Here is an 18,164-nt window from a genome sequence, read left to right as displayed (position 1 = left end):
TTAGGAGTTTGAGCTAATCATCAAGCTTATAAAAGGCCAATGTGGACTATATGAGACTGTCTCAAAAACCCGAAAGCAATATAAAACAAAATGAAAATCAAGGTCCTTCCTTTTCCTGACATATGTCACTGCCCTAAACCCCACTCTGTGGTAGCTCAGCACCTACTTCTGCAAAGGTTGATGACTGTGCCTTTTCCTTAGGAAGAAATATCCAATTCCACCTATGTACCCTCAATGTGTCCAGTGTTCCCAGATGTGAGCCCAGTTTCCAGCAGAGGGGGACCTTTCTATTTCTTGGTGTTCTGTGTGCACACTCAATAAGCATTTGTTGAAAATGATTATAACATATTCTTCCCAAACCACAACCTCCATCTCAAAATAGAGCATGCCTATAAACGGTCTGATGCCAGCTCCTCAGTCATTCAAGCCACCAATCCCAACAGAGGAAGAGGGAGAGGAAGAACCCTGAACACAAACTGCTTCACTTATCTCCTAATTTTCTCTGTGGGCCTGACTGGGCTCTAAGTCCGTCTGTGCCATTTCCCCTCTGAATGTAAAGTGCCTTTGAGGTCAAAAGACCCTGCTGAACACGCTCCATAAATAGTACTCTCGCTGCGCACAGGGCTCGCTCAGTAAACGCTGGTTAACTCTCGGGTGCTCGGGCCTAGCTAGAAGCCACCGAGGGACAGAAGGGCTATTCATACACAACTCGCTGAACATCTGAGGGAAAGCAGGGCTCCTAGAGACTCTTGGAACAAGAACCTCACAGAACGACAGTGCGCCTTACATGTCTCACACAGAGCAAGACCACACGCTCTCTCAGGAGACAAGACAGTGTCTGACATTACGGCAATGAGTCCCTTGAAGAGGAGCAGGGCTAGCCAGGGTACCACCTGTACTGATCATCACCTAAACATGAGTACCCCACCCCCCCAAGGGAGGGTCTGGTATAACAGCTGACAGAATAAACGGAGACTTTCATTACCACTGCACTGGGGCTCTTGGTTGTCTTCGTCAGACCATAGATTTGTTAGTTTGAGACAATAAGGGCCAGCGTTTGCCCTTTTTATACAGTATTCTGCACACAGACTCGGTGCGTGAACACACATTATCCACATCTTCTTACTGCTCAGTCTAGAAACAAGAGCAACGGGATGCCACTGGCAACCTCGCCCTCCTCTAAACAACTAAAACGGTAATTGACCTAGCTTATGTTGAAGCGCTCCCTTGAAAATACAGGGCAGACTTATTAACTGTAATTGTGGCTTTCTGTTACCCTTGACCTTCTGTCCCACCCCTTCCCATTAACCATTTAACATTTGCTTTTGAAAATGTACAAGCCCATCGAAACACTCATCTGCCTACATAAGATGTGACTCATCTGTTGTATTCCATGCTCTAACATACTCATTACATCCCGAAATTAAAAGAGAAAACGAAATCAGATCTGACAGCAGGGCCAGAGCTCAAGCAGGGGAAAAAAGTTCCCATGGAAAGAAGGCAGATCCGGGAGATTGTCCGAGAGATTGCAGGCTCTGGTGGTCAGTTTTTGTCAACACAAATTAGAAACCTCTGGGAAGAGGGGCCCTTATCTGAGGACTTGCTAGATCAGATTGGCCGGTGGGCAGGTCTGTGGGGGCATCTTCTTGATTGCTAATGGCTGGAGGAGGCCTAGCTCGCTGTGGTCAATGCTACCCCAGCAGGCATTCCCCAGGTTATTAGAAAGGTCTCTGAATGGGGTCTGTTTCAGTTCCTGCATGGTTCTCCCCACCGTGGGCTGTTAAGCTGTAAGGTGAAATGAACTCTCTCCTGCTTCTTTTGACTGTGGCACCCAGAGTCCGGATTCAGTCCTGCTCGTTCACAGGGAAGAAACACAGTGTTAAGGAAAGGCTGGACAACCTGGCCCTGGTTAGGGACTAATTCCCCACTGTGGCAAAAGGCCACAGATTCTAATCTAATCCTATCCTGTGGGTGAGCGTTACATGAGTGCCGTTTGTGCGCATGGATGGAGCTCGGGCTGGCATCAGGAGCTGTTCCAGTCACTTTCCACAAGTCCGGCCCTGTCATCCTCTCCCTAGATCTGAAGCTCACCTGGTGCAGAGATGGAGTCCCCACGTTTTAACAGCTGATACAGACAGCGGAGTGTGTGGGAAGTGCTCAACAAAGATGGACTCTAGTTTTCTTTTCTTTTTTGATTTTTCAAGATAGAGTTTCTCTGTGTAGCCCTTCCTGTCCTGGAACTCACTCTATAGACCTGGCTGACCTTGAACTCATAGAGATCCGCCTGCCTCTGCCTCCTGAGTACTGGGATTAAAGACTCACCATTCCCGACTCTTCTTTTCTTTTCTTTTTTTTTCCGGGACAGGGTTTCTCTGTAGCTTTGGTGCCTGTCCTGGAACTAGCTCTTGTAGACCAGGCTGACCTCAAACTCACAGAGATCTGCCTGCCTCTGCCTCCAGAGTGCTGGGATTAAAGGCATGCGCCACCACCGCCCGGCTTTCTTTTCTTTTTTTAAAGACAGGGTCTCACTGTGTAGCTCTGACTGATCTGAAACTCAATTTGTGAACCAAGATTTTGAATTTATAGAGACCTGCCTGTCTCTGCCTTCCTTGTCCTGGGAGGCGTGTACCGCCATGCCCGGCCAATCTATTCTCTTTAACAGCCCTTGAGAAGCCCTAAAAAGGAGGAGGGAGTGAAAATTTCCCCCCAACAATCATGAAGATGGAGATCAGATTTCTGTTCCTAAAGGGGTTTTCTGCGGCTGGCCAAGAGGATGGCAGGTATTTTCACGCCCCGCTCCCTCGAAAACACAGAAGAACAGTCCATGTGAAGCAGGTTTACTAGCTACCACACAGCGGGTGAAGGACAACGGTCCACAGAAGGAGATAAACAAACAGAGGGTCCTATGAAGTCCATAGTTTAAGCCTTGGGATTTCCAGGTGTTAGAAAGGGGACCTATGCTGAAGACACACTAAATGAAACCCGTTGTATGTGGAAACCAGAAACCATGTTAGCTGGGCAGTGGTGGCACACACCTTTAGTCCCAGCATTCAGGAGGCAGAGACAGACGGATTCGAGGCCAGCCTGGTTTTCAGAGCAAGTTCCAGGACAGCCAGGGTTACACAGAGAAACTCTGTCCCAAAAAACAAAACAAAAAAACAAAAACAAAATAAAAGCCATGTTATTGTGGGAAAACCAAAGGCCAGAGTTCACAGGGTGGAAGACTAGAGAGGGAGAGATGTACTGAAAGAGAACTTGGGAGGGCTGTGGTGGTTTGACCACACCCACTGAGAGCTCTTCTAGGAGGTAATAAGAATTAGTAGAGTCCCTGTGGTGACATTAACAGCTCCCCAAGAATAGGACGAACTTGTAAGCCAGAGTATCTGCTCTGTTTCATCATGAGATGAGGCCCTCTGCATGCTATGCTGCAGCAAGACGCAAACACCAGATGCCTTGATGGTTTCCAGCATCTGCAACTGTGTGCTGAATACGCATCTATTAAGAATATCCAGGCTGTAGCATTGAGTTATGGCAACAGAAAACTGACAGGGGCTAGCCAACCAGCCAAGTCTTTGAGGAAGACCAACCAGTATACATCTGTGTGAGGAAAATGCCCAAGAGCTGGGAGTCAACTATGGGGTCCAGAGAGGACAGTATCTGGACCCCACTCAGAACCAGCAACATGTCTTGTCCCCCAGACTCACAGAGAAAGACTTCACCTGGCAAGAGGATGGAGCACTTAGAAAACTTTACTGTAGCATGTAAAAACGACTGTGTCCCAGAAAGCTACTGTGTTCAAGAACATGCACAGGACAGCAAGGTATCATCTCAGTAGGCACTGAGCACCAAGCGTGAGAACCTAAGTTCAGTCCCTGGGACCCACATGCTGGAAGGACAGATGGAATCCCACAAATTGTCTTCTGGTTTCCCCGCATACATGTGTTAAATATAACATTTTTAATTAAAAAGAATATAATACAAAAATGCCTAAGTCATTTATTATGATAAAATTAATAATATTTTGGGTTGGAGAAAGGGTTCAGTGATTAAGAGCTCGTACTGTTCTTCAAGAGGAGCTGAGTTTGAGTCCAAGCCCCAATATCAGATGGTCTGCAGCCACCTATGATTCCAACTTACAGGGAATTTGATGCCGCCGGCCTCTGTGGCCACCTACATGCACCTACACACACACACACACACACACACACACACACAGACAGACACAGAGAGAGAGAGAGAGAGAGAGAGAGAAAGAGAGAGAGAGAGAGAGAGAGAGAGAGAATTTTACAAAAATAAAATAAATCTGAGGAAAAAAATCACAATATCCAGTCAGACAGTGGTAGCACGCTCCTTTAATTCTAGTACTCGGAAGGCAGAGGGAGTGGATCTCTGTGAGTTCAAGGCCAGCCTGGTCTACAGAGTGAGTTCCAGGACAACCAGGATAGTTACACAGAGAAACCCTGACTTGAAAGACTAAACAAAACAAATATCACAATATCCAAGATTCAATAAAAAATGCAGACATACAAAGAGCAAGAAAACAGAACCAGTAGTAATGAAAAAAAAAACCCAAAATACCCAGAAATACAAGTAATAGAATTGGTATACATGGCATCAAAATAATTGTTAACTGTATTCCAGGTGCTCAAGAATTAATAAAGACACACAAGATATATTTTAAAAACACCCAAATCTGCTGACTGTGGTGGCACAGGCCTATGTCTCCAGTACTTGGGAGATGGAGGCAGGAGGGTCTCAACTTTGAGGTCACCCTGTACTACATAGGGAGACAATGTCTAACAAAAGAAAAGAGGAGAAAAATGAGAGAAGAGAACAGAAAAGGAAAATGCCCAAGCCAGATTTGTAGAAAAAAGAATTACCAAGTGTACAACAAAAAATAAAACAGGGATAAGTGTTAGGAATATTTCTTAACGCGAGCTCCCTGACGACACAAAAATTTCCAATCAAGTCAAATCAAAACAAGCTAAATTAAGAAATATCCAGGTTTAATGGAAGATCTGCACTCTGGGGTGGCCCCGAGGGGGAACCGGGAAGCAGCGGGAACATGACCCCCGGGAGGAAGAAAGAGAGACCACGTGTTCCTCTTTTGGGGGATCACTTAAATACCCTGGGGAGTGGTCCTGACCTGGCCTGCTGGGATTTGGAGTCCAGACCAGGCCTGGGGGCTGGTATAGATGTGAGGGACTGGGGCCTACGCTCCCAACTTGACAACAGGATCAAAAGGTGTCTAGACAATAAAGATGAGCTAGAGAACTTGAGGAAATACCAGTATAATCAAGTGAAGTGGAAACAGAGAAATGAGCGTGGAGAAAATGAAGAGAGCGGCACTGAGCTGTACGGTAGCGTCAAGCAATCTGACAGATGCACTGACACAGGGAGTTACACAGACAGACCTGACATCGAGGGAAGGATTGGGGTACGGGGACAGAAAAAAGAAACAAATAGCTCCCAATTTAATCCCGGAATTCAGGAGGCTGAGGCAGGCATATCTCTGTAAGCTCCAGGCCCGCCAGTGTTACTTAGCAAGACCCCATCCCAAAAAACAACCAAACTCCTTCATTTTGATTAAAGCTATAAAACCAGAGATTAGACAAACTTCCAGACCCTCAGCACAGGAAAGATGATGAAAACCACATCACGGCTCATCATTCTCAAATTGTCTGAAGCCACTGGGGAGAAAAATCCTGTAAATGTCCAGAAGATGCCTACATACAAAGGAACAAGGGCGACAGTAGAGTTTTTTCCCTAAAGAACAAGACAAACCAAGAGCTAAGGGGGGGGGGGCAGACAGACATGACAGCCCAAACCTGCAGCCCCAGTCAAAATGCTATCTTATAATCTAATATATATACAAACACACACACATATATATGCATACACACACGCGCGTGCGCACATATATTTGGGACAAGGTCTTGCTATAGTCCAAGCTGGTCTTGAACTTACAAATCCCCTACCTACAAATGGCTTCCTGAGTAATGTGATTACAGACAGGTGCCAGCTTGCCCAGCTTCAATGTTTTCCTTTTGAAGTGATAAGGAAGGGTCTGAACCAGTGGGAAAGATCTGAAGGTACCTGAGTCCAATCTTTCTGAAAAAACAAAAACAAAAACCTGGCTGTTCTAGTCCATAGCTACCAACGCTCAAGGTGATCTCTTTCTAGATATTAATCTTATAGCTTGTATGGTCATTTCTCGTATTAAGACTATTTTCATATTTGTTCACTTTTCAAATGTTTTTAATCCAGTTGGACAGAGGGCCCTGTATCTGCTAGGCCAGTGCTCTGCACCCTCTGGGCTATTTCACGAAGTCTTGATGCAGACATCACGATGTGGTACAAATGAAGACCTGAGTACACAGACAGGTGGGAACGGATGCTGGAAGGCAGGTTCACAGGTGGAACACACAGGGGCATAGATGCAAGTCTTCTGAAAACCTTCCAAAGGTGACAGGGAGGGTTCATCTCGATTGTCAACTTGATAGGATTTAGAATCGGCATGGCAACAAATCTCCTGGTCCTATCTGTGAGACATCTGTAGATGAGGTTCTTAGAGGTGGGAAGAGCTGCCCACATGTGGGAGCCTCTATTTCCTGTACTTGGGCTAGGATGAAAGAACAAGGAGAAACAAGCGGAACACCGGCATTTATCTCTCTCTGCTTCCTGACTGGGATGCAATGTAACCAAGCGCCTGCTAGCCACGACTCCCCATCATGATGGGCATGTACCCTCCAATTGAGGAAGGCCAACGCCGCCTCCTCTGAGCTGCTCAGTCCAGTGTTTTGTAAGCAACAAGACAAATAATTGGTGTAGAAAACACAAGTGAAATGTTATTAATATCACCAAGTAGAGCTAAGCAGACAGTAAATGCTAATAACCATACGTTAAAATAATTTCAAGGTCAGAATAAATCACATTAAGTTTAAACCAGAAAGAGAATGAAAACACAGGAAAAAAATTTCTGATGCTTGAGAAAGAGTATTGCTGCTTAAAAGACCCAGTGACAGCTGAGAGGAGGCCATGTGTCATTCATCAGCCAGGAATGACGTTCAGTAGTGGAGTGGGCTGAAAATAATCGACCCATTGGCTCATTTATTCTAATCAAGAAAGGAATATATATATAATAGCAGAAAATAAAGCTTTGTAGCTAGAAAAACTTCAAAGACAAAAGAATTTTTTTTTAAATTGTTGTTGTCATTGTTTTCGAGACAGGGTTTCTCTGTATCAGCCCTGTCTGTCCAGAAACTCACTCTGTAGACCAGGCTGGCCTCGAACTCACACATGTACGCCTGTCTCTGCCTCCTGAGTGCTGGCATTAGAGGCGTGCACCATCACCACAATAATTCTTTCAGGGAAACTCAAAAGCTCTTATGGTATTCCCAGTGAATATTCTAGAAGTAAAATCCCAAACTTTATAATAACATTTAGGAGTATGGAAGCCAGCAAACAGAAAAATGAATGAGTGTCTATCTTAAGCTATATTGTAAAAAAGATGTCATGGCCACTGTGGTGGGCATAAACCTATGACAGCACTCTGCAGGTCCAGGCAGGAGAAATTAGTTCAAGGCCAGCTCCAGGTAGGTAACAAGATCCTGGTTTTAATTTTTTTTTCTTAAATTTACCTGTTGGTTGTACACAGTCCCTAAAATGTAGGACAAGCTGCAGTAACTCTCTCTCTGGTAGACAACAGGTTATCAGTCTAACCTAGAACCCTGAAGAGGTAAATAATTCAGCACGAAGAGAACATGAGCTGTTCGGTCAACCAAGTGCATGCTCCAGAAAAAGGCCAGAATAAATAAAATTAAAAACTTTGTAAATATGCTGTTTATTACTCAGCCCAAACTAGACTCCAGAGGAAACACAGAGTAGTGGGTCAGGTACTCAACCGTACAGCATGCCGGAGCCCACCAGTCAAGAGGTCAGCCAAGATCAGGCTGATTCTTTTAGGAGCAAGTGAACATGAAATGCTTGCAGCTTCCAGAAAGATTTATTCATTTCCTGTTCCAGCTACTGGCCTAGGAACAGATGAGAGAGATCACTGGGACAGAGCAGAGCAGGAGTGGACACGGTTTCTTTTAGCAGATGACAAGGGTAGCACTTCCGGTCAGTGGCAAGGAGCTGAGGAATACGTAAAATGCTGACTCTTAACTTCCCTCTCCTGTTCTAAATGGAGCAGAGGTTTAAGCATGCTGGAACAGAGTGAATACGTCTATAATTCTTCAGAAGACTGTGGGCAAAAATGATACAAAACCCAGAACCTATAAGGATTTACTTGGACTATTTTTGAAAATTATAATTTGAAATTATATATTTATACTCCAAAGAGAAGGTTGAAAAAAGCTTGGAAAAATTATTGGTGCTTTGACAAAATATTGTTAGATTTAGAGTTTTCAAATCAACCAGAAAAAGCAAGGATCTCATCAGGTGTAGGGAGGCAGGCCTGTAACTATAGCATTTGCAAGGTAGAGGCAGTAAGATCACAAATTCAAGGTCAGCCTGGGTCAGACAGAACCACGTGTTATCCACATGACCGCAGAAGTGGACATTGTGTTACCCATGAAAATTTTTTTTCCACAATCCTTTCTTATTGAAAAAGAAATATCTGGAAGAATTCCATTTAAACTACGAACGGCATGAGTTTGATTGCCAACACTCACATGGTAGCCCTGAAATGTCTGTAACCCCAGCTCCAGGGGACCCAACACTCTCTTCTGGCCTCTGCAGGCACCAGGCACACATGTGGTACACAGACATACATACTGGCAAGACACCCATATACATAAAATAAGATAAAATATGAACAGTAGGATTTATGGGACATGCGCCTGTTTATCGCTTTCAGCGCTATGTGGTTTGTGCGCCACCCAATGTGCTGTGAACTCAACTTGGACGCTCTGGAAGAGCAGCAAATGCTCTTTAGGGAAATGAGCCATTTGTCCAGCCATGGCCTGTATCAGTTTACTCTTATTTTGTCACCCTGGCTAACAGACGGATGCATCAGAAGACTTAAGGACAGGCTCACAGAACCCCTGCCACACGGAGTCTGAAGAACACAGGCAGCCTCCATGAAAGGCAGATTGCTGAATTCACTTCCCGACCCTGTCACTCACAGACGCACTGATCTACCTGCCTGCTCACTCTCTGAGCTTTCTGTTCACTCTGTTGGAACTCTGGGAACCAGGGGAGCTCTGGGCAGCAGGAACTCTCTGGCGGGCATCAGTAGTTATCATCTGACTGTGGAACAGGTTTTCAGGAAACCTTTCTAACCATGCTAGAAATTAGGGACAGTATGTTGCTCCAGTCTCTGACGATGCCCATCTCAGAGCTGATGATGCCAGCCTCACCCACCCACTTCCTGCCGACTTAGCTCAGGAGGCCCACACACATCAGACCATGGGAAACACAATGTCCCCTTCTGCAGTCATGTGGATAATCCGTGGTTCTGTCACAGGTGAAGACAGACCTACAAAACACAATACTTAACAGAAATGATCTCATCTTCACATCTAATTAAACTGGAAGCCTAATTAAGTCACTGCTACTATAAGCTGGGAGAACTTGATGCTGGTCCATAGAGTCATTTTGCTTGGCAAAACTCAATCATGAGAAATCTGTGCCTATCTAGTTACACCTGATTTAAAAGTCAAATGCTGAAAGATTTAACACTTGCTCCAGTGAGCCTGAGACCAGCTTACCAGAGTGGGCTGCAGGCTGAGGCACTTGCAGATGGCTCTGCCATCTTAAGGTCAGGAGCAGCCTCTCTTGGCAAGTAAAGAGGAGACTCGCCTTCCTTCAACAAACCGTGCCCCATCAGTATCTGTGGGGGATGGACCCCTGTGGATACCACATCTATGATGCTCAAGTTCCTTAAATCCAATGTCATAATGTTTAGACACAATCCCACATATCCCCTGCTCCTTAAATCCACTCTAGATTAACTATATGATGTAAATGCTAAATACAATAAATAGTCGCACCAGGTTATTGAAGACATCCTGACAACAAAAACATCTGTATATGTTCAGTATAGGCAAAAAAAATTTCTGAAATTTTTAAATTCAAAATTAGTTGAATCTGTGAATGCAAAGGGCCGACTATTGGGCTGTATGTAGCATTGGGCTGAAGCCACCATGTGCTTGAGCCTATTCTGAGCCCTGGGGGAGAAGCAGGGATAAAACAGGTTCTGGGTCTGTGTACTCGGATTCTGTAAACAGACTTCTCTGCTGCAGAAATGTAAGCACTAGGGCTAAACATGTCAGACAATCTGCACACGATGCCTGTCTGCATGGAACGCGGCTTTAAGAACACGCTTCCTGCCTAGCCCAGGGACCAACTGGGGGGGAAGGAGGCACAGATCATCCCTCCTGGCAATCCATTTCCTTGAGGGTGAAAATGAATCCTCCTCCTCCATCCAGTGTCATAGCTTTCATGGGTGAGCCTGGGAATCCAGAGTCAAGCTACTAAATGCCAACAAGAGGACGCAGGGACCGGATGCATGACATGCAGGAAAGGTCTGCAACCAACACTTTTGTGGGCAGGAAGACAATTTTTACAGAATTTAGTTCTGTCAAACAAGGCATTGCTGGAATCGGAAAACACGGGCCAAAAATAAGATCACAAATGTTCCAGTTCTCATGGAAGCTATTCTTAGAAATGAAAAAAAAAAAAACCAACCTAGACATTAAAAAAAATGCAAGTTTTCAAAATCTATTCAATTATTCAGAGTTCTCGGAGAGGCAGGATGATAGGGAGAACACTGGGCTAATAATCAGGTGGCCCGGGTTTATTTTCAGCTCTGCCAGAAGCCCTGTGAACTTGGGCAATGCTGCCTGACAGCCCGGTGGGGGGAGGGAGCCGCAGTGGCAGTGGCGACGTCTCTGCTTGCAGAGCACTGCTGTTCTGTGACTCAGCAATGCGTTAGCCTTGCGGTTTCCCTCCAACGGCTAAGGAGCTGGGGATCTTTTGTTTTGAAATCAACAAAGTGGCCCCCCAATCCCAATACCCATGCTACAAGAGCTACCTGCATTATCTGGATACTCGGAGGAGCAGGACACTCTGGGATGGAAGTGCTGCAGACCTCCGGTGCAGCACGATGCATGAGCCATGAAGCTATGCATTAAGAAGTTCTGCTTTAGCCCTGCGTGGGAAAACTGCACGCTATCATTCTAATTCTGTTCACCTAAATCTGCCCTCTTTGCCTATGGGAGAAACAAATTAAATCTGGGGAGCGGTGCACCTCGAGACGGCCAGGGACAGCAGCAGGAAGGGGCAGGACATGGCGAGGAGAAGAGGGCTTTTGCAGAACAAACAAGCAAACAAAATCTTAAGCAAGCAGACTGCAGTGCTAAGCCCGAGAATACAGGCCAGTCAATACTGGAGAAAACAGCCCTGTATCTTTGGATAGCCCTGTAGGCATTAAACAACACACCACATTAAGGTGACGTGAATTCTGGGGTAGCCTGATCCAGCTTCTTAATGCTTCAAGGCCATGAGATAGACCGACTAAAAAGGCCAAGAAATTTTAAGGAAAAAAAAATCATTAAAAAGAACAAAATCTTTGGCACTTCAAGGAGCAGGCTTTTTTTTTTTTTAAATCCAATCTCTTGAAGCAATTCGTTTCTAATCCTCCCCAGTAAGTGAGGGACATCTCACAGTGTTTACCATTTCGTTTTTTACAACCAAGGCCAATGAAAGAGAGCCATGTGCTAGCTGGGCCCTGTTGGCAGGACCATAAAGCTGGCTGCTCACACATGGGTGTGGGGACTTAGCCCCTCTCCCTCTGCCATGCCACCCTGGCTTTCTTCCAGATCTTGGGTACACCAAGCTCTTCCTTACCCCAGGCCTGATGAACATGCTGTTCCCTGCCTGCGGTATTCCTCCTGGCAGAATCCCATTCATCTTCCATATCAGTTTAAACAACAGCTCAACAAGTCTTTAAGAGTCCCAAATAAAGGGCCAGTTAATTTCCTGTGGCTGCTTCTTTGGTTCCATATTTATAATTATACATTGTTGCCCATTTTTTCATTGATTCATAAAGCACAGAGCTATAAAATATAAAGACAGAGGGCTATCTGTTTTTTTGTGTCAGCTCCCAGGATGTGGGATCCAGTACAGTGCCTAACACAAGTGTGCTCTTTAAAACACTGGTGACTAAAATAAATAAATAAATAAATAAAGCATTTAATTTTTTTTTTAAATAGGGTCTCAGTATCCCACGTTGTTCTTGATTCCCTATGTACCCTGTGGTGCCCTTGAGCTTCTGGTCCTCCGGCCTCCACCTCTGGAGTGCTGGGAGGATCAAGCTGGGGCCTCACTCATTCACGTCAGGTGAGCACTCTACCAGCTGAGCCACATCCCCTGACCCTTGACAGGGCATTTATTACAATAGTATTATATATTACTTATGTTTTTTTTAAATGTATGAGTGTTCTGTCTGCATGCCTTCATGCCACAAGAGGACATCAGATCTCATTTCAGATGGTTGTGAGCCACCATATGGTTGCTGGGAATTGAACTCAGGACCTCTGGAAGAGCAGCCAGTGTTCTTAAGCCCTGAGCCATCTCTCCAAGTCCTTTTATTTGCGTATTTTTAATGCATATTATATTGTATATTATTATAAAGCATCACTTCTACTTTATAAAGGAAGAAAGTTGCTCAGAGACGCTAAATAATCTGCCCAATGTCACACAGCTGGTAAGTGACAGGACATGGTCTCAAAGTCCTATCTGTCCAACTCCAGACAGCACACCTAAATGCTGCTTTTGCTACAACACTCTGTGAGGCAAAATGAACCCATGATACAGCCTTCAAAGGGTTACAATCAGGAGGAAAATGCCTTTAGAAACCAAACTGAACACGAGACAGAAAGCTTTAAGTACTGCGCTACACGGTACAAGTGGCTGGTGCAGGAGGCCGCAGGCGGAAGCAGGCAGGACTGGGAGGCCATTCAGACAAGATGAGAGCCAAGAACAAAGGCGGTGAGCAGCAGAGCTTAAGGTCACTCTAACTGGAATGGAGGATTAAAGTAAGCCCAGAAGCTGTGACGTTCGTTAAAGAAACATGCATATAATAAACAAATTTCTTCAGCCTTCTGTTCTAACACCCTGCCGAGCACAGGCCTGAGAAGCACCTGCCACCTAGTTGATGTTACTCTAATCCTTGCTGACACCAGTAGGGTGAAAAGCTGCCATGGCTGCCCGGCTGACAAAATGCTAAAAACCTGTAAGGTTCCTACAGTCACTAATCAACTGAAACTCAAAGGAAGAGAAGTTATTACTAAACTACAAGCAGTCTTTACACAGAATGGTAAGTTACTTCAAACTCACTATACACCTGAAACAATCTTAACCAAACAAGTGTGTATCTTGTTTGTATTTGATCACCATTCCCCTGCATCATCCATAGCTTCAAGAGAGTCAGTTTGAGTGGGGTGTTGGGAGTGGACACAATCAGGATACATTATACACATGTATGCCAAAGAATAAATAAAAATATTTTTAACACAGAAAGTCAGTTTGAAGGGATATTCCTGAATGAGCTGGCACAAGACTTTAAATCTCACCACTGGGGAGCAGAGGCAGGTGCATCTCTTGTGAGTTTGAGGCCAGTTCAGTCTATAAGTGAGTTCCAGGCAAGCCAAGGCTACACAGAGAAACCCTGTCTCAAGGGAAAGAAGGAAGGAAGGGAAGGAGGAAGGAGTGAGTGAGGAGGGAGGGAGGGAGGAACGGGTTCTTTCCTTTACCAAGTCCAAGCACCATGGTCACCCATATGTATTCCAGAAGGGCTGGTTCCAGGCGCATTGGCCCTGTCTCCTTTGGATAATAAAATCTACCAAGCTCAAGTTCTTTACATTAAATGATTGAGTGTTAACATATAATTTTCTATTTATTCCCATCTAATATACTGTAAATCATCTCCATCTGTAATGACTAACACCAATTGTGATTTTTGTCTAGAGAATAAGTAATAAAAGTCCATACATGTTCACTTACATGCAACGTGTGTGTGCGTAAGAGAGAGAAAGAAAGGGAGAGAGAATTTGAGTGTGTGTGTGTGTGAGAGAGAGAGAGAGGAGAGAGGAGGGAGAGAGAGAGAGGAGAGAGAGAGTACATTCTTGTGTTTGGTGCATGGGTGTATATGTGTTTGTGAGTGGGTGCAAATGTGTGTCGCACGCATGTGGAGGCCAGAGGTTGATATCCATTCTCTTTTTTTCTTACTTAGTTTTTATTCATAATCATAAACTTAACTCTGCAATCCAGCTAGACTTGAAGGGGAATGAGGAAAATATGGAACCCAAAGAACTTCAGTGAGAGCAGAGATTACAGGGTACTGCGAGCAGATGGGGCTGGGGTGCTCTCCTGAGCTACAGAAGGAATGGTCTGGTGGGTAAGAAGTCCACAAGTCAAAAGAATTAACAGCTGTCCACAGTCGGAAATGGTGATCTTCTTGCTGGTCTTGCCATTCCTGGACCCAAAACGCTCCATGGCTTCCACAATGTTCATGCCTTCTTTCACCTTCCCAAAGACCACATGTTTGCCATCCAGCCACTCAGTCTTGGTGGTGCAGATTAAAAACTGGGAACCGTTTGTGTTTGGTCCAGCATTTGCCATGGACAAGATGCCAGGACCTGTTTGCTTCAGGATGAAGTTCTCATCCTCAAATTTTTCTCCGTAGATGGATCTGCCACCAGTGCCATTATGGCATGTGATGTCACCACCCTGGCACATGAATCCTGGAATAATCCTGTGAAAGAAAGAACCCTTATATCCAAATCCTTTCTCTCCAGTCTCAGAGCACAAAAGTTTTCTGCTGTCTTTGGAACTTTGTCTGCAAACAGCTCGAAGGAGACGCGGCCCAAGGGCTCGCCATTGGCCACGGTGGGGTTGACCGTCTGCAAAGCCGACACCCACTCTCTTACACAATCACTCTCCACCTTATTTTCCCAGACAAGGTTTTTCACTGAACTGGAAGCTTGCTCATCCAAGCAGATGGGCTGGCCAGGAAGCCTCAGGGATCATGTCTTTGCCTGTCTAGTACATCACACCTGGCTTTTCATGTGGGTTCTGGAGATCAAACTCAGGTCCCTGTGCTTGCCTGGAAAGTGTTCTATGGGATGAACTATTTCCCAGCTTATAGATACAATGAGGAAAAACAAAATACTTTGAATTCATAGATATGGAATCTAGAGATACTGAGAATCCAGTACACATATTTCTTAATACAGACTTGGCTCCTGTGAGTACCCTAAATTCCCCAAGAATACTATGTATGAGTAAAATATTTAAGCATCTAAGTGGTAATGCATCAGAAGTTCATAGAGACAACTACAAGACAATAAGAGGAGAGCTGGTCCCAGCGGCATGGGGGAGAGCTAGCCCTGCCCTTAGCCTGCGCCACGCACGAGAGCTGGTCCCAGTGGCATGGGGGAGAGCTAGCCCTGCCTTTAGCCTGCGCCACGCACGAGAGCTGGTCCCAGTGGCATGGGCACAGAAGAGTTGGGGGGCTGACCAACCAACTCAGTTATGAGGTCCAGATCCAGGGCTTTGAGCTGGCTCATCCCAACACCTACCCCACCTATGAGCTGCTGGAGCTGGGGAAGGGGCCAGTCCTGCAGAACCAAGCTGTAGGATCTCTGTGACACAACAGGATATCCGAAGAGTCTCAGTGAGGGTACAGTATTGATGGTGTAGCAGAACCCAGAGGCCTCAAGCCAGACCAATCCGTTGTAATGATCATTCTCAAGTAAAGCCATTTGTGCAAAAAGCCATGACACACTGCAGCTTCCACAGCGAGATTTTTTTCCTTGTGGGGGCAGTGTTACAAGGGTGAGGGGAAATGAGTGGGATGGGGTGCATGGCATGACTCACAGAGAATCAGTTTTTTAAAAGTATGAAAAAAAGATGGATTCACACTAAATCTCAAATTATAACTGCTTAGAAGTAGGTATTAGATTTTCTTTTTTAATCAATGAAAAAAAAAAAAACGAGGTTAAGAAAGACTGATGTGTTTGTTCATGGTAACCAGTGAAGTCCAAACCCAGGTCTGATACCTGGGATCCTGCACCACAGCTACCTTGAAGCATTAACTCAAGTTAAAACTTGATGTAATCACAAAGGTAAGAAACAGAATAACGCTGTAACATATGCTTCTTACATTTCTGCCCATCTTGGCTCACTCCCGCTCGTGCCACCCCCACCCAAGCCTGTCAACCAAGCCTGCCAAGAGAGGAACGCATATCTGCCTCATTCAGTTCCTTTTATGCATGTTTCTTGGGAGCTGGGTCGGGGACTGTATTTATCAGGATCATTTAGCTGATAGCTGGGCCCTGTGGAGGCTCCAACAGATCAACAAGCTTCCTAAGAATTTATACTAGTCACACTTACAGGGCACTTAAAGGTTTCCAAAATACATCCACTTGTGCTTTCTCTTCAAGCTCCATGGTAATTACTACGTTTTATGCAAAGGGGACTGGAGGCTCAGAAAGACTGCGCTCGCTGAGGGCACTGTGACCTCAAGGAGCAGAGAGGGGCTCGCGGCTACACGACGTAGACATGGAGTCTACTGCCTTGCTTTACCTCTGTGAGAGATGCACTGATTTAAAACCTGTTTGTGGACTTCCAAATGCAGCATCACGTTGGGACATCTGGGTTCACTCCCAGCTCTCAGCCAGTGAGCGATCGTCTAGCCTCCACGATAGAAGGAAAGTGTGTGACCAGCCAAGGCCCTAACAATCTCTGACTCAACAGGCCAGCCAGCTTCAACAGTAAATGCAAGGGTGGTGGCAAATTAACATACCTAACAATCCAGTCCAGCTGCGAAACACAGGAGCAGCTGGCATTCAACCCTGTCCCAGAGCTTATAAATATTCAAACAAAAGAGATGTGGTCATGGGCATCTAGGTTTCTCACGCTGTGACTCCACAGCGTGATTTAAGGATCTCCAGCCTTGGGCTGGTGAGATGGCTCAGCAGGTAGAGAGAGGTGATTGTCCTCGGGCGATTACCTGAGCTTGAGCCTTCCTACAAGATGCAGGAAAGAAGGACTCTGATCTTCACATGCTTGCCATCGCATGTGTGGTCCTGTGTGTGTGTGTGTGTGTGTGTGTGTGTGTGTGTGTGTGTGTGTGTGCGCGTGCGTACAAATTCAAAAATAATATCTAGAGTCCAAACGTGTTCTTTAGAGCCCCTGAACCTCAGGGCCATCCTGTCTCCATTCATCTCTCTTGCTGGGTACATCCCTTCAGCCCACAGCAATGGGCAGACTCTGAAAGGGATGCTCTTTCTGGTTCTCCCGGGCCACCTCTGGCTTCTCTAGCTCTGGTCTCAGATCTAGCACTTTCTAGTAAAACACTTTCACGGATGATCTTCCCAAACGCTCTGCCCACACTGCCTGAGCCCCTCTCCTCTTCCCTGAACAGCTGTCAGTTTTACTTCTCAATGTGCTTTCGTGGAAACATTAGTTAGTCTTAGCATCATCACTCCAGAGCCGGCATCCTATCTTCCTGTCTCAGGGCCTGCACAGGTCTCTCCACCCCGCCTTCCCAGAGCACTCCTGGGGAGCACTTCTGAACACCAAAATCCGTACAAAGGCATCAATAGGTTAGCTTTGTTAAGACACACCCCTGGGCTCTAATTAGCATATAGTAAGAGGCTCATGCACTGGGCACCTCCTAGTACATTACATTTAATATGGCACTTCGATAAAACTTCCGATTTGACCCTCTGAACAATCAAAGAGTGTGTCTCTCTAGTTTAAAAAACCAAAACCAAAACAAAACAACTATGATGGGCAAGAGAAGTAAAATAATTTTTCATGATCATGGAGTCATGAATGAGGAGTTATGAATGAGGAGAGCCATAACTCAAGTCTGCATATTAAGATACATCTTGGGTATTTTGTATAGTACTAATTGATGTTTTGGGTCTCTCCTGCAAGGAGCAAGCGCCATATAAACGTATGTTTAGAGCTACTTCATGTGAGAATAATTAAATTGAAACTGCCTTTCCTAGTTCAGTCTCTTGGTCCTTAAGGGAGTTGAACCAAGCTTAAAACTGGCAGGAGTAGCATCAGAGCTTAACACACAGCAAAACCTTAACACAGGAGTGTGTAACATCAGAGCTTAAGACAGAGTAAAACCTTAACACAGG

General features: G+C 45.3%; 2 protein-coding genes across 2 annotated transcripts in view; both read right to left on the bottom strand.

Annotated features, from left to right (window-relative positions):
* Window positions 1–18,164, bottom strand: part of Sort1 (sortilin 1) — an 83,647-nt gene that overhangs the window by 58,007 nt on the left and 7,476 nt on the right. The gene's annotated exons all lie outside the window — the stretch shown is intronic.
* On the bottom strand, window positions 14,328–14,822 carry LOC106144363 (peptidyl-prolyl cis-trans isomerase A-like). The gene has a single exon (XM_026789660.1). It carries the CDS (start codon window positions 14,743–14,745, stop codon window positions 14,338–14,340), a length of 408 nt encoding a protein of 135 aa, XP_026645461.1. The 5' UTR covers window positions 14,746–14,822; the 3' UTR covers window positions 14,328–14,337.

Source organism: Microtus ochrogaster, unplaced genomic scaffold, assembly GCF_000317375.1.
Source record: "Microtus ochrogaster isolate Prairie Vole_2 unplaced genomic scaffold, MicOch1.0 UNK25, whole genome shotgun sequence".
NCBI lineage: Eukaryota > Metazoa > Chordata > Mammalia > Rodentia > Cricetidae > Microtus > Microtus ochrogaster.
The sequence above is the reverse complement of the archived record's forward strand: the minus strand, read 5'-3'. Positions and strand labels throughout refer to the sequence as shown.

Coding starts and splice junctions, on each gene's coding strand:
- LOC106144363 (XM_026789660.1), bottom strand. CDS start 14,745: ATGTGCCAGGGTGGTGACATCACATGCCATAATGGCACTGGTGGCAGA.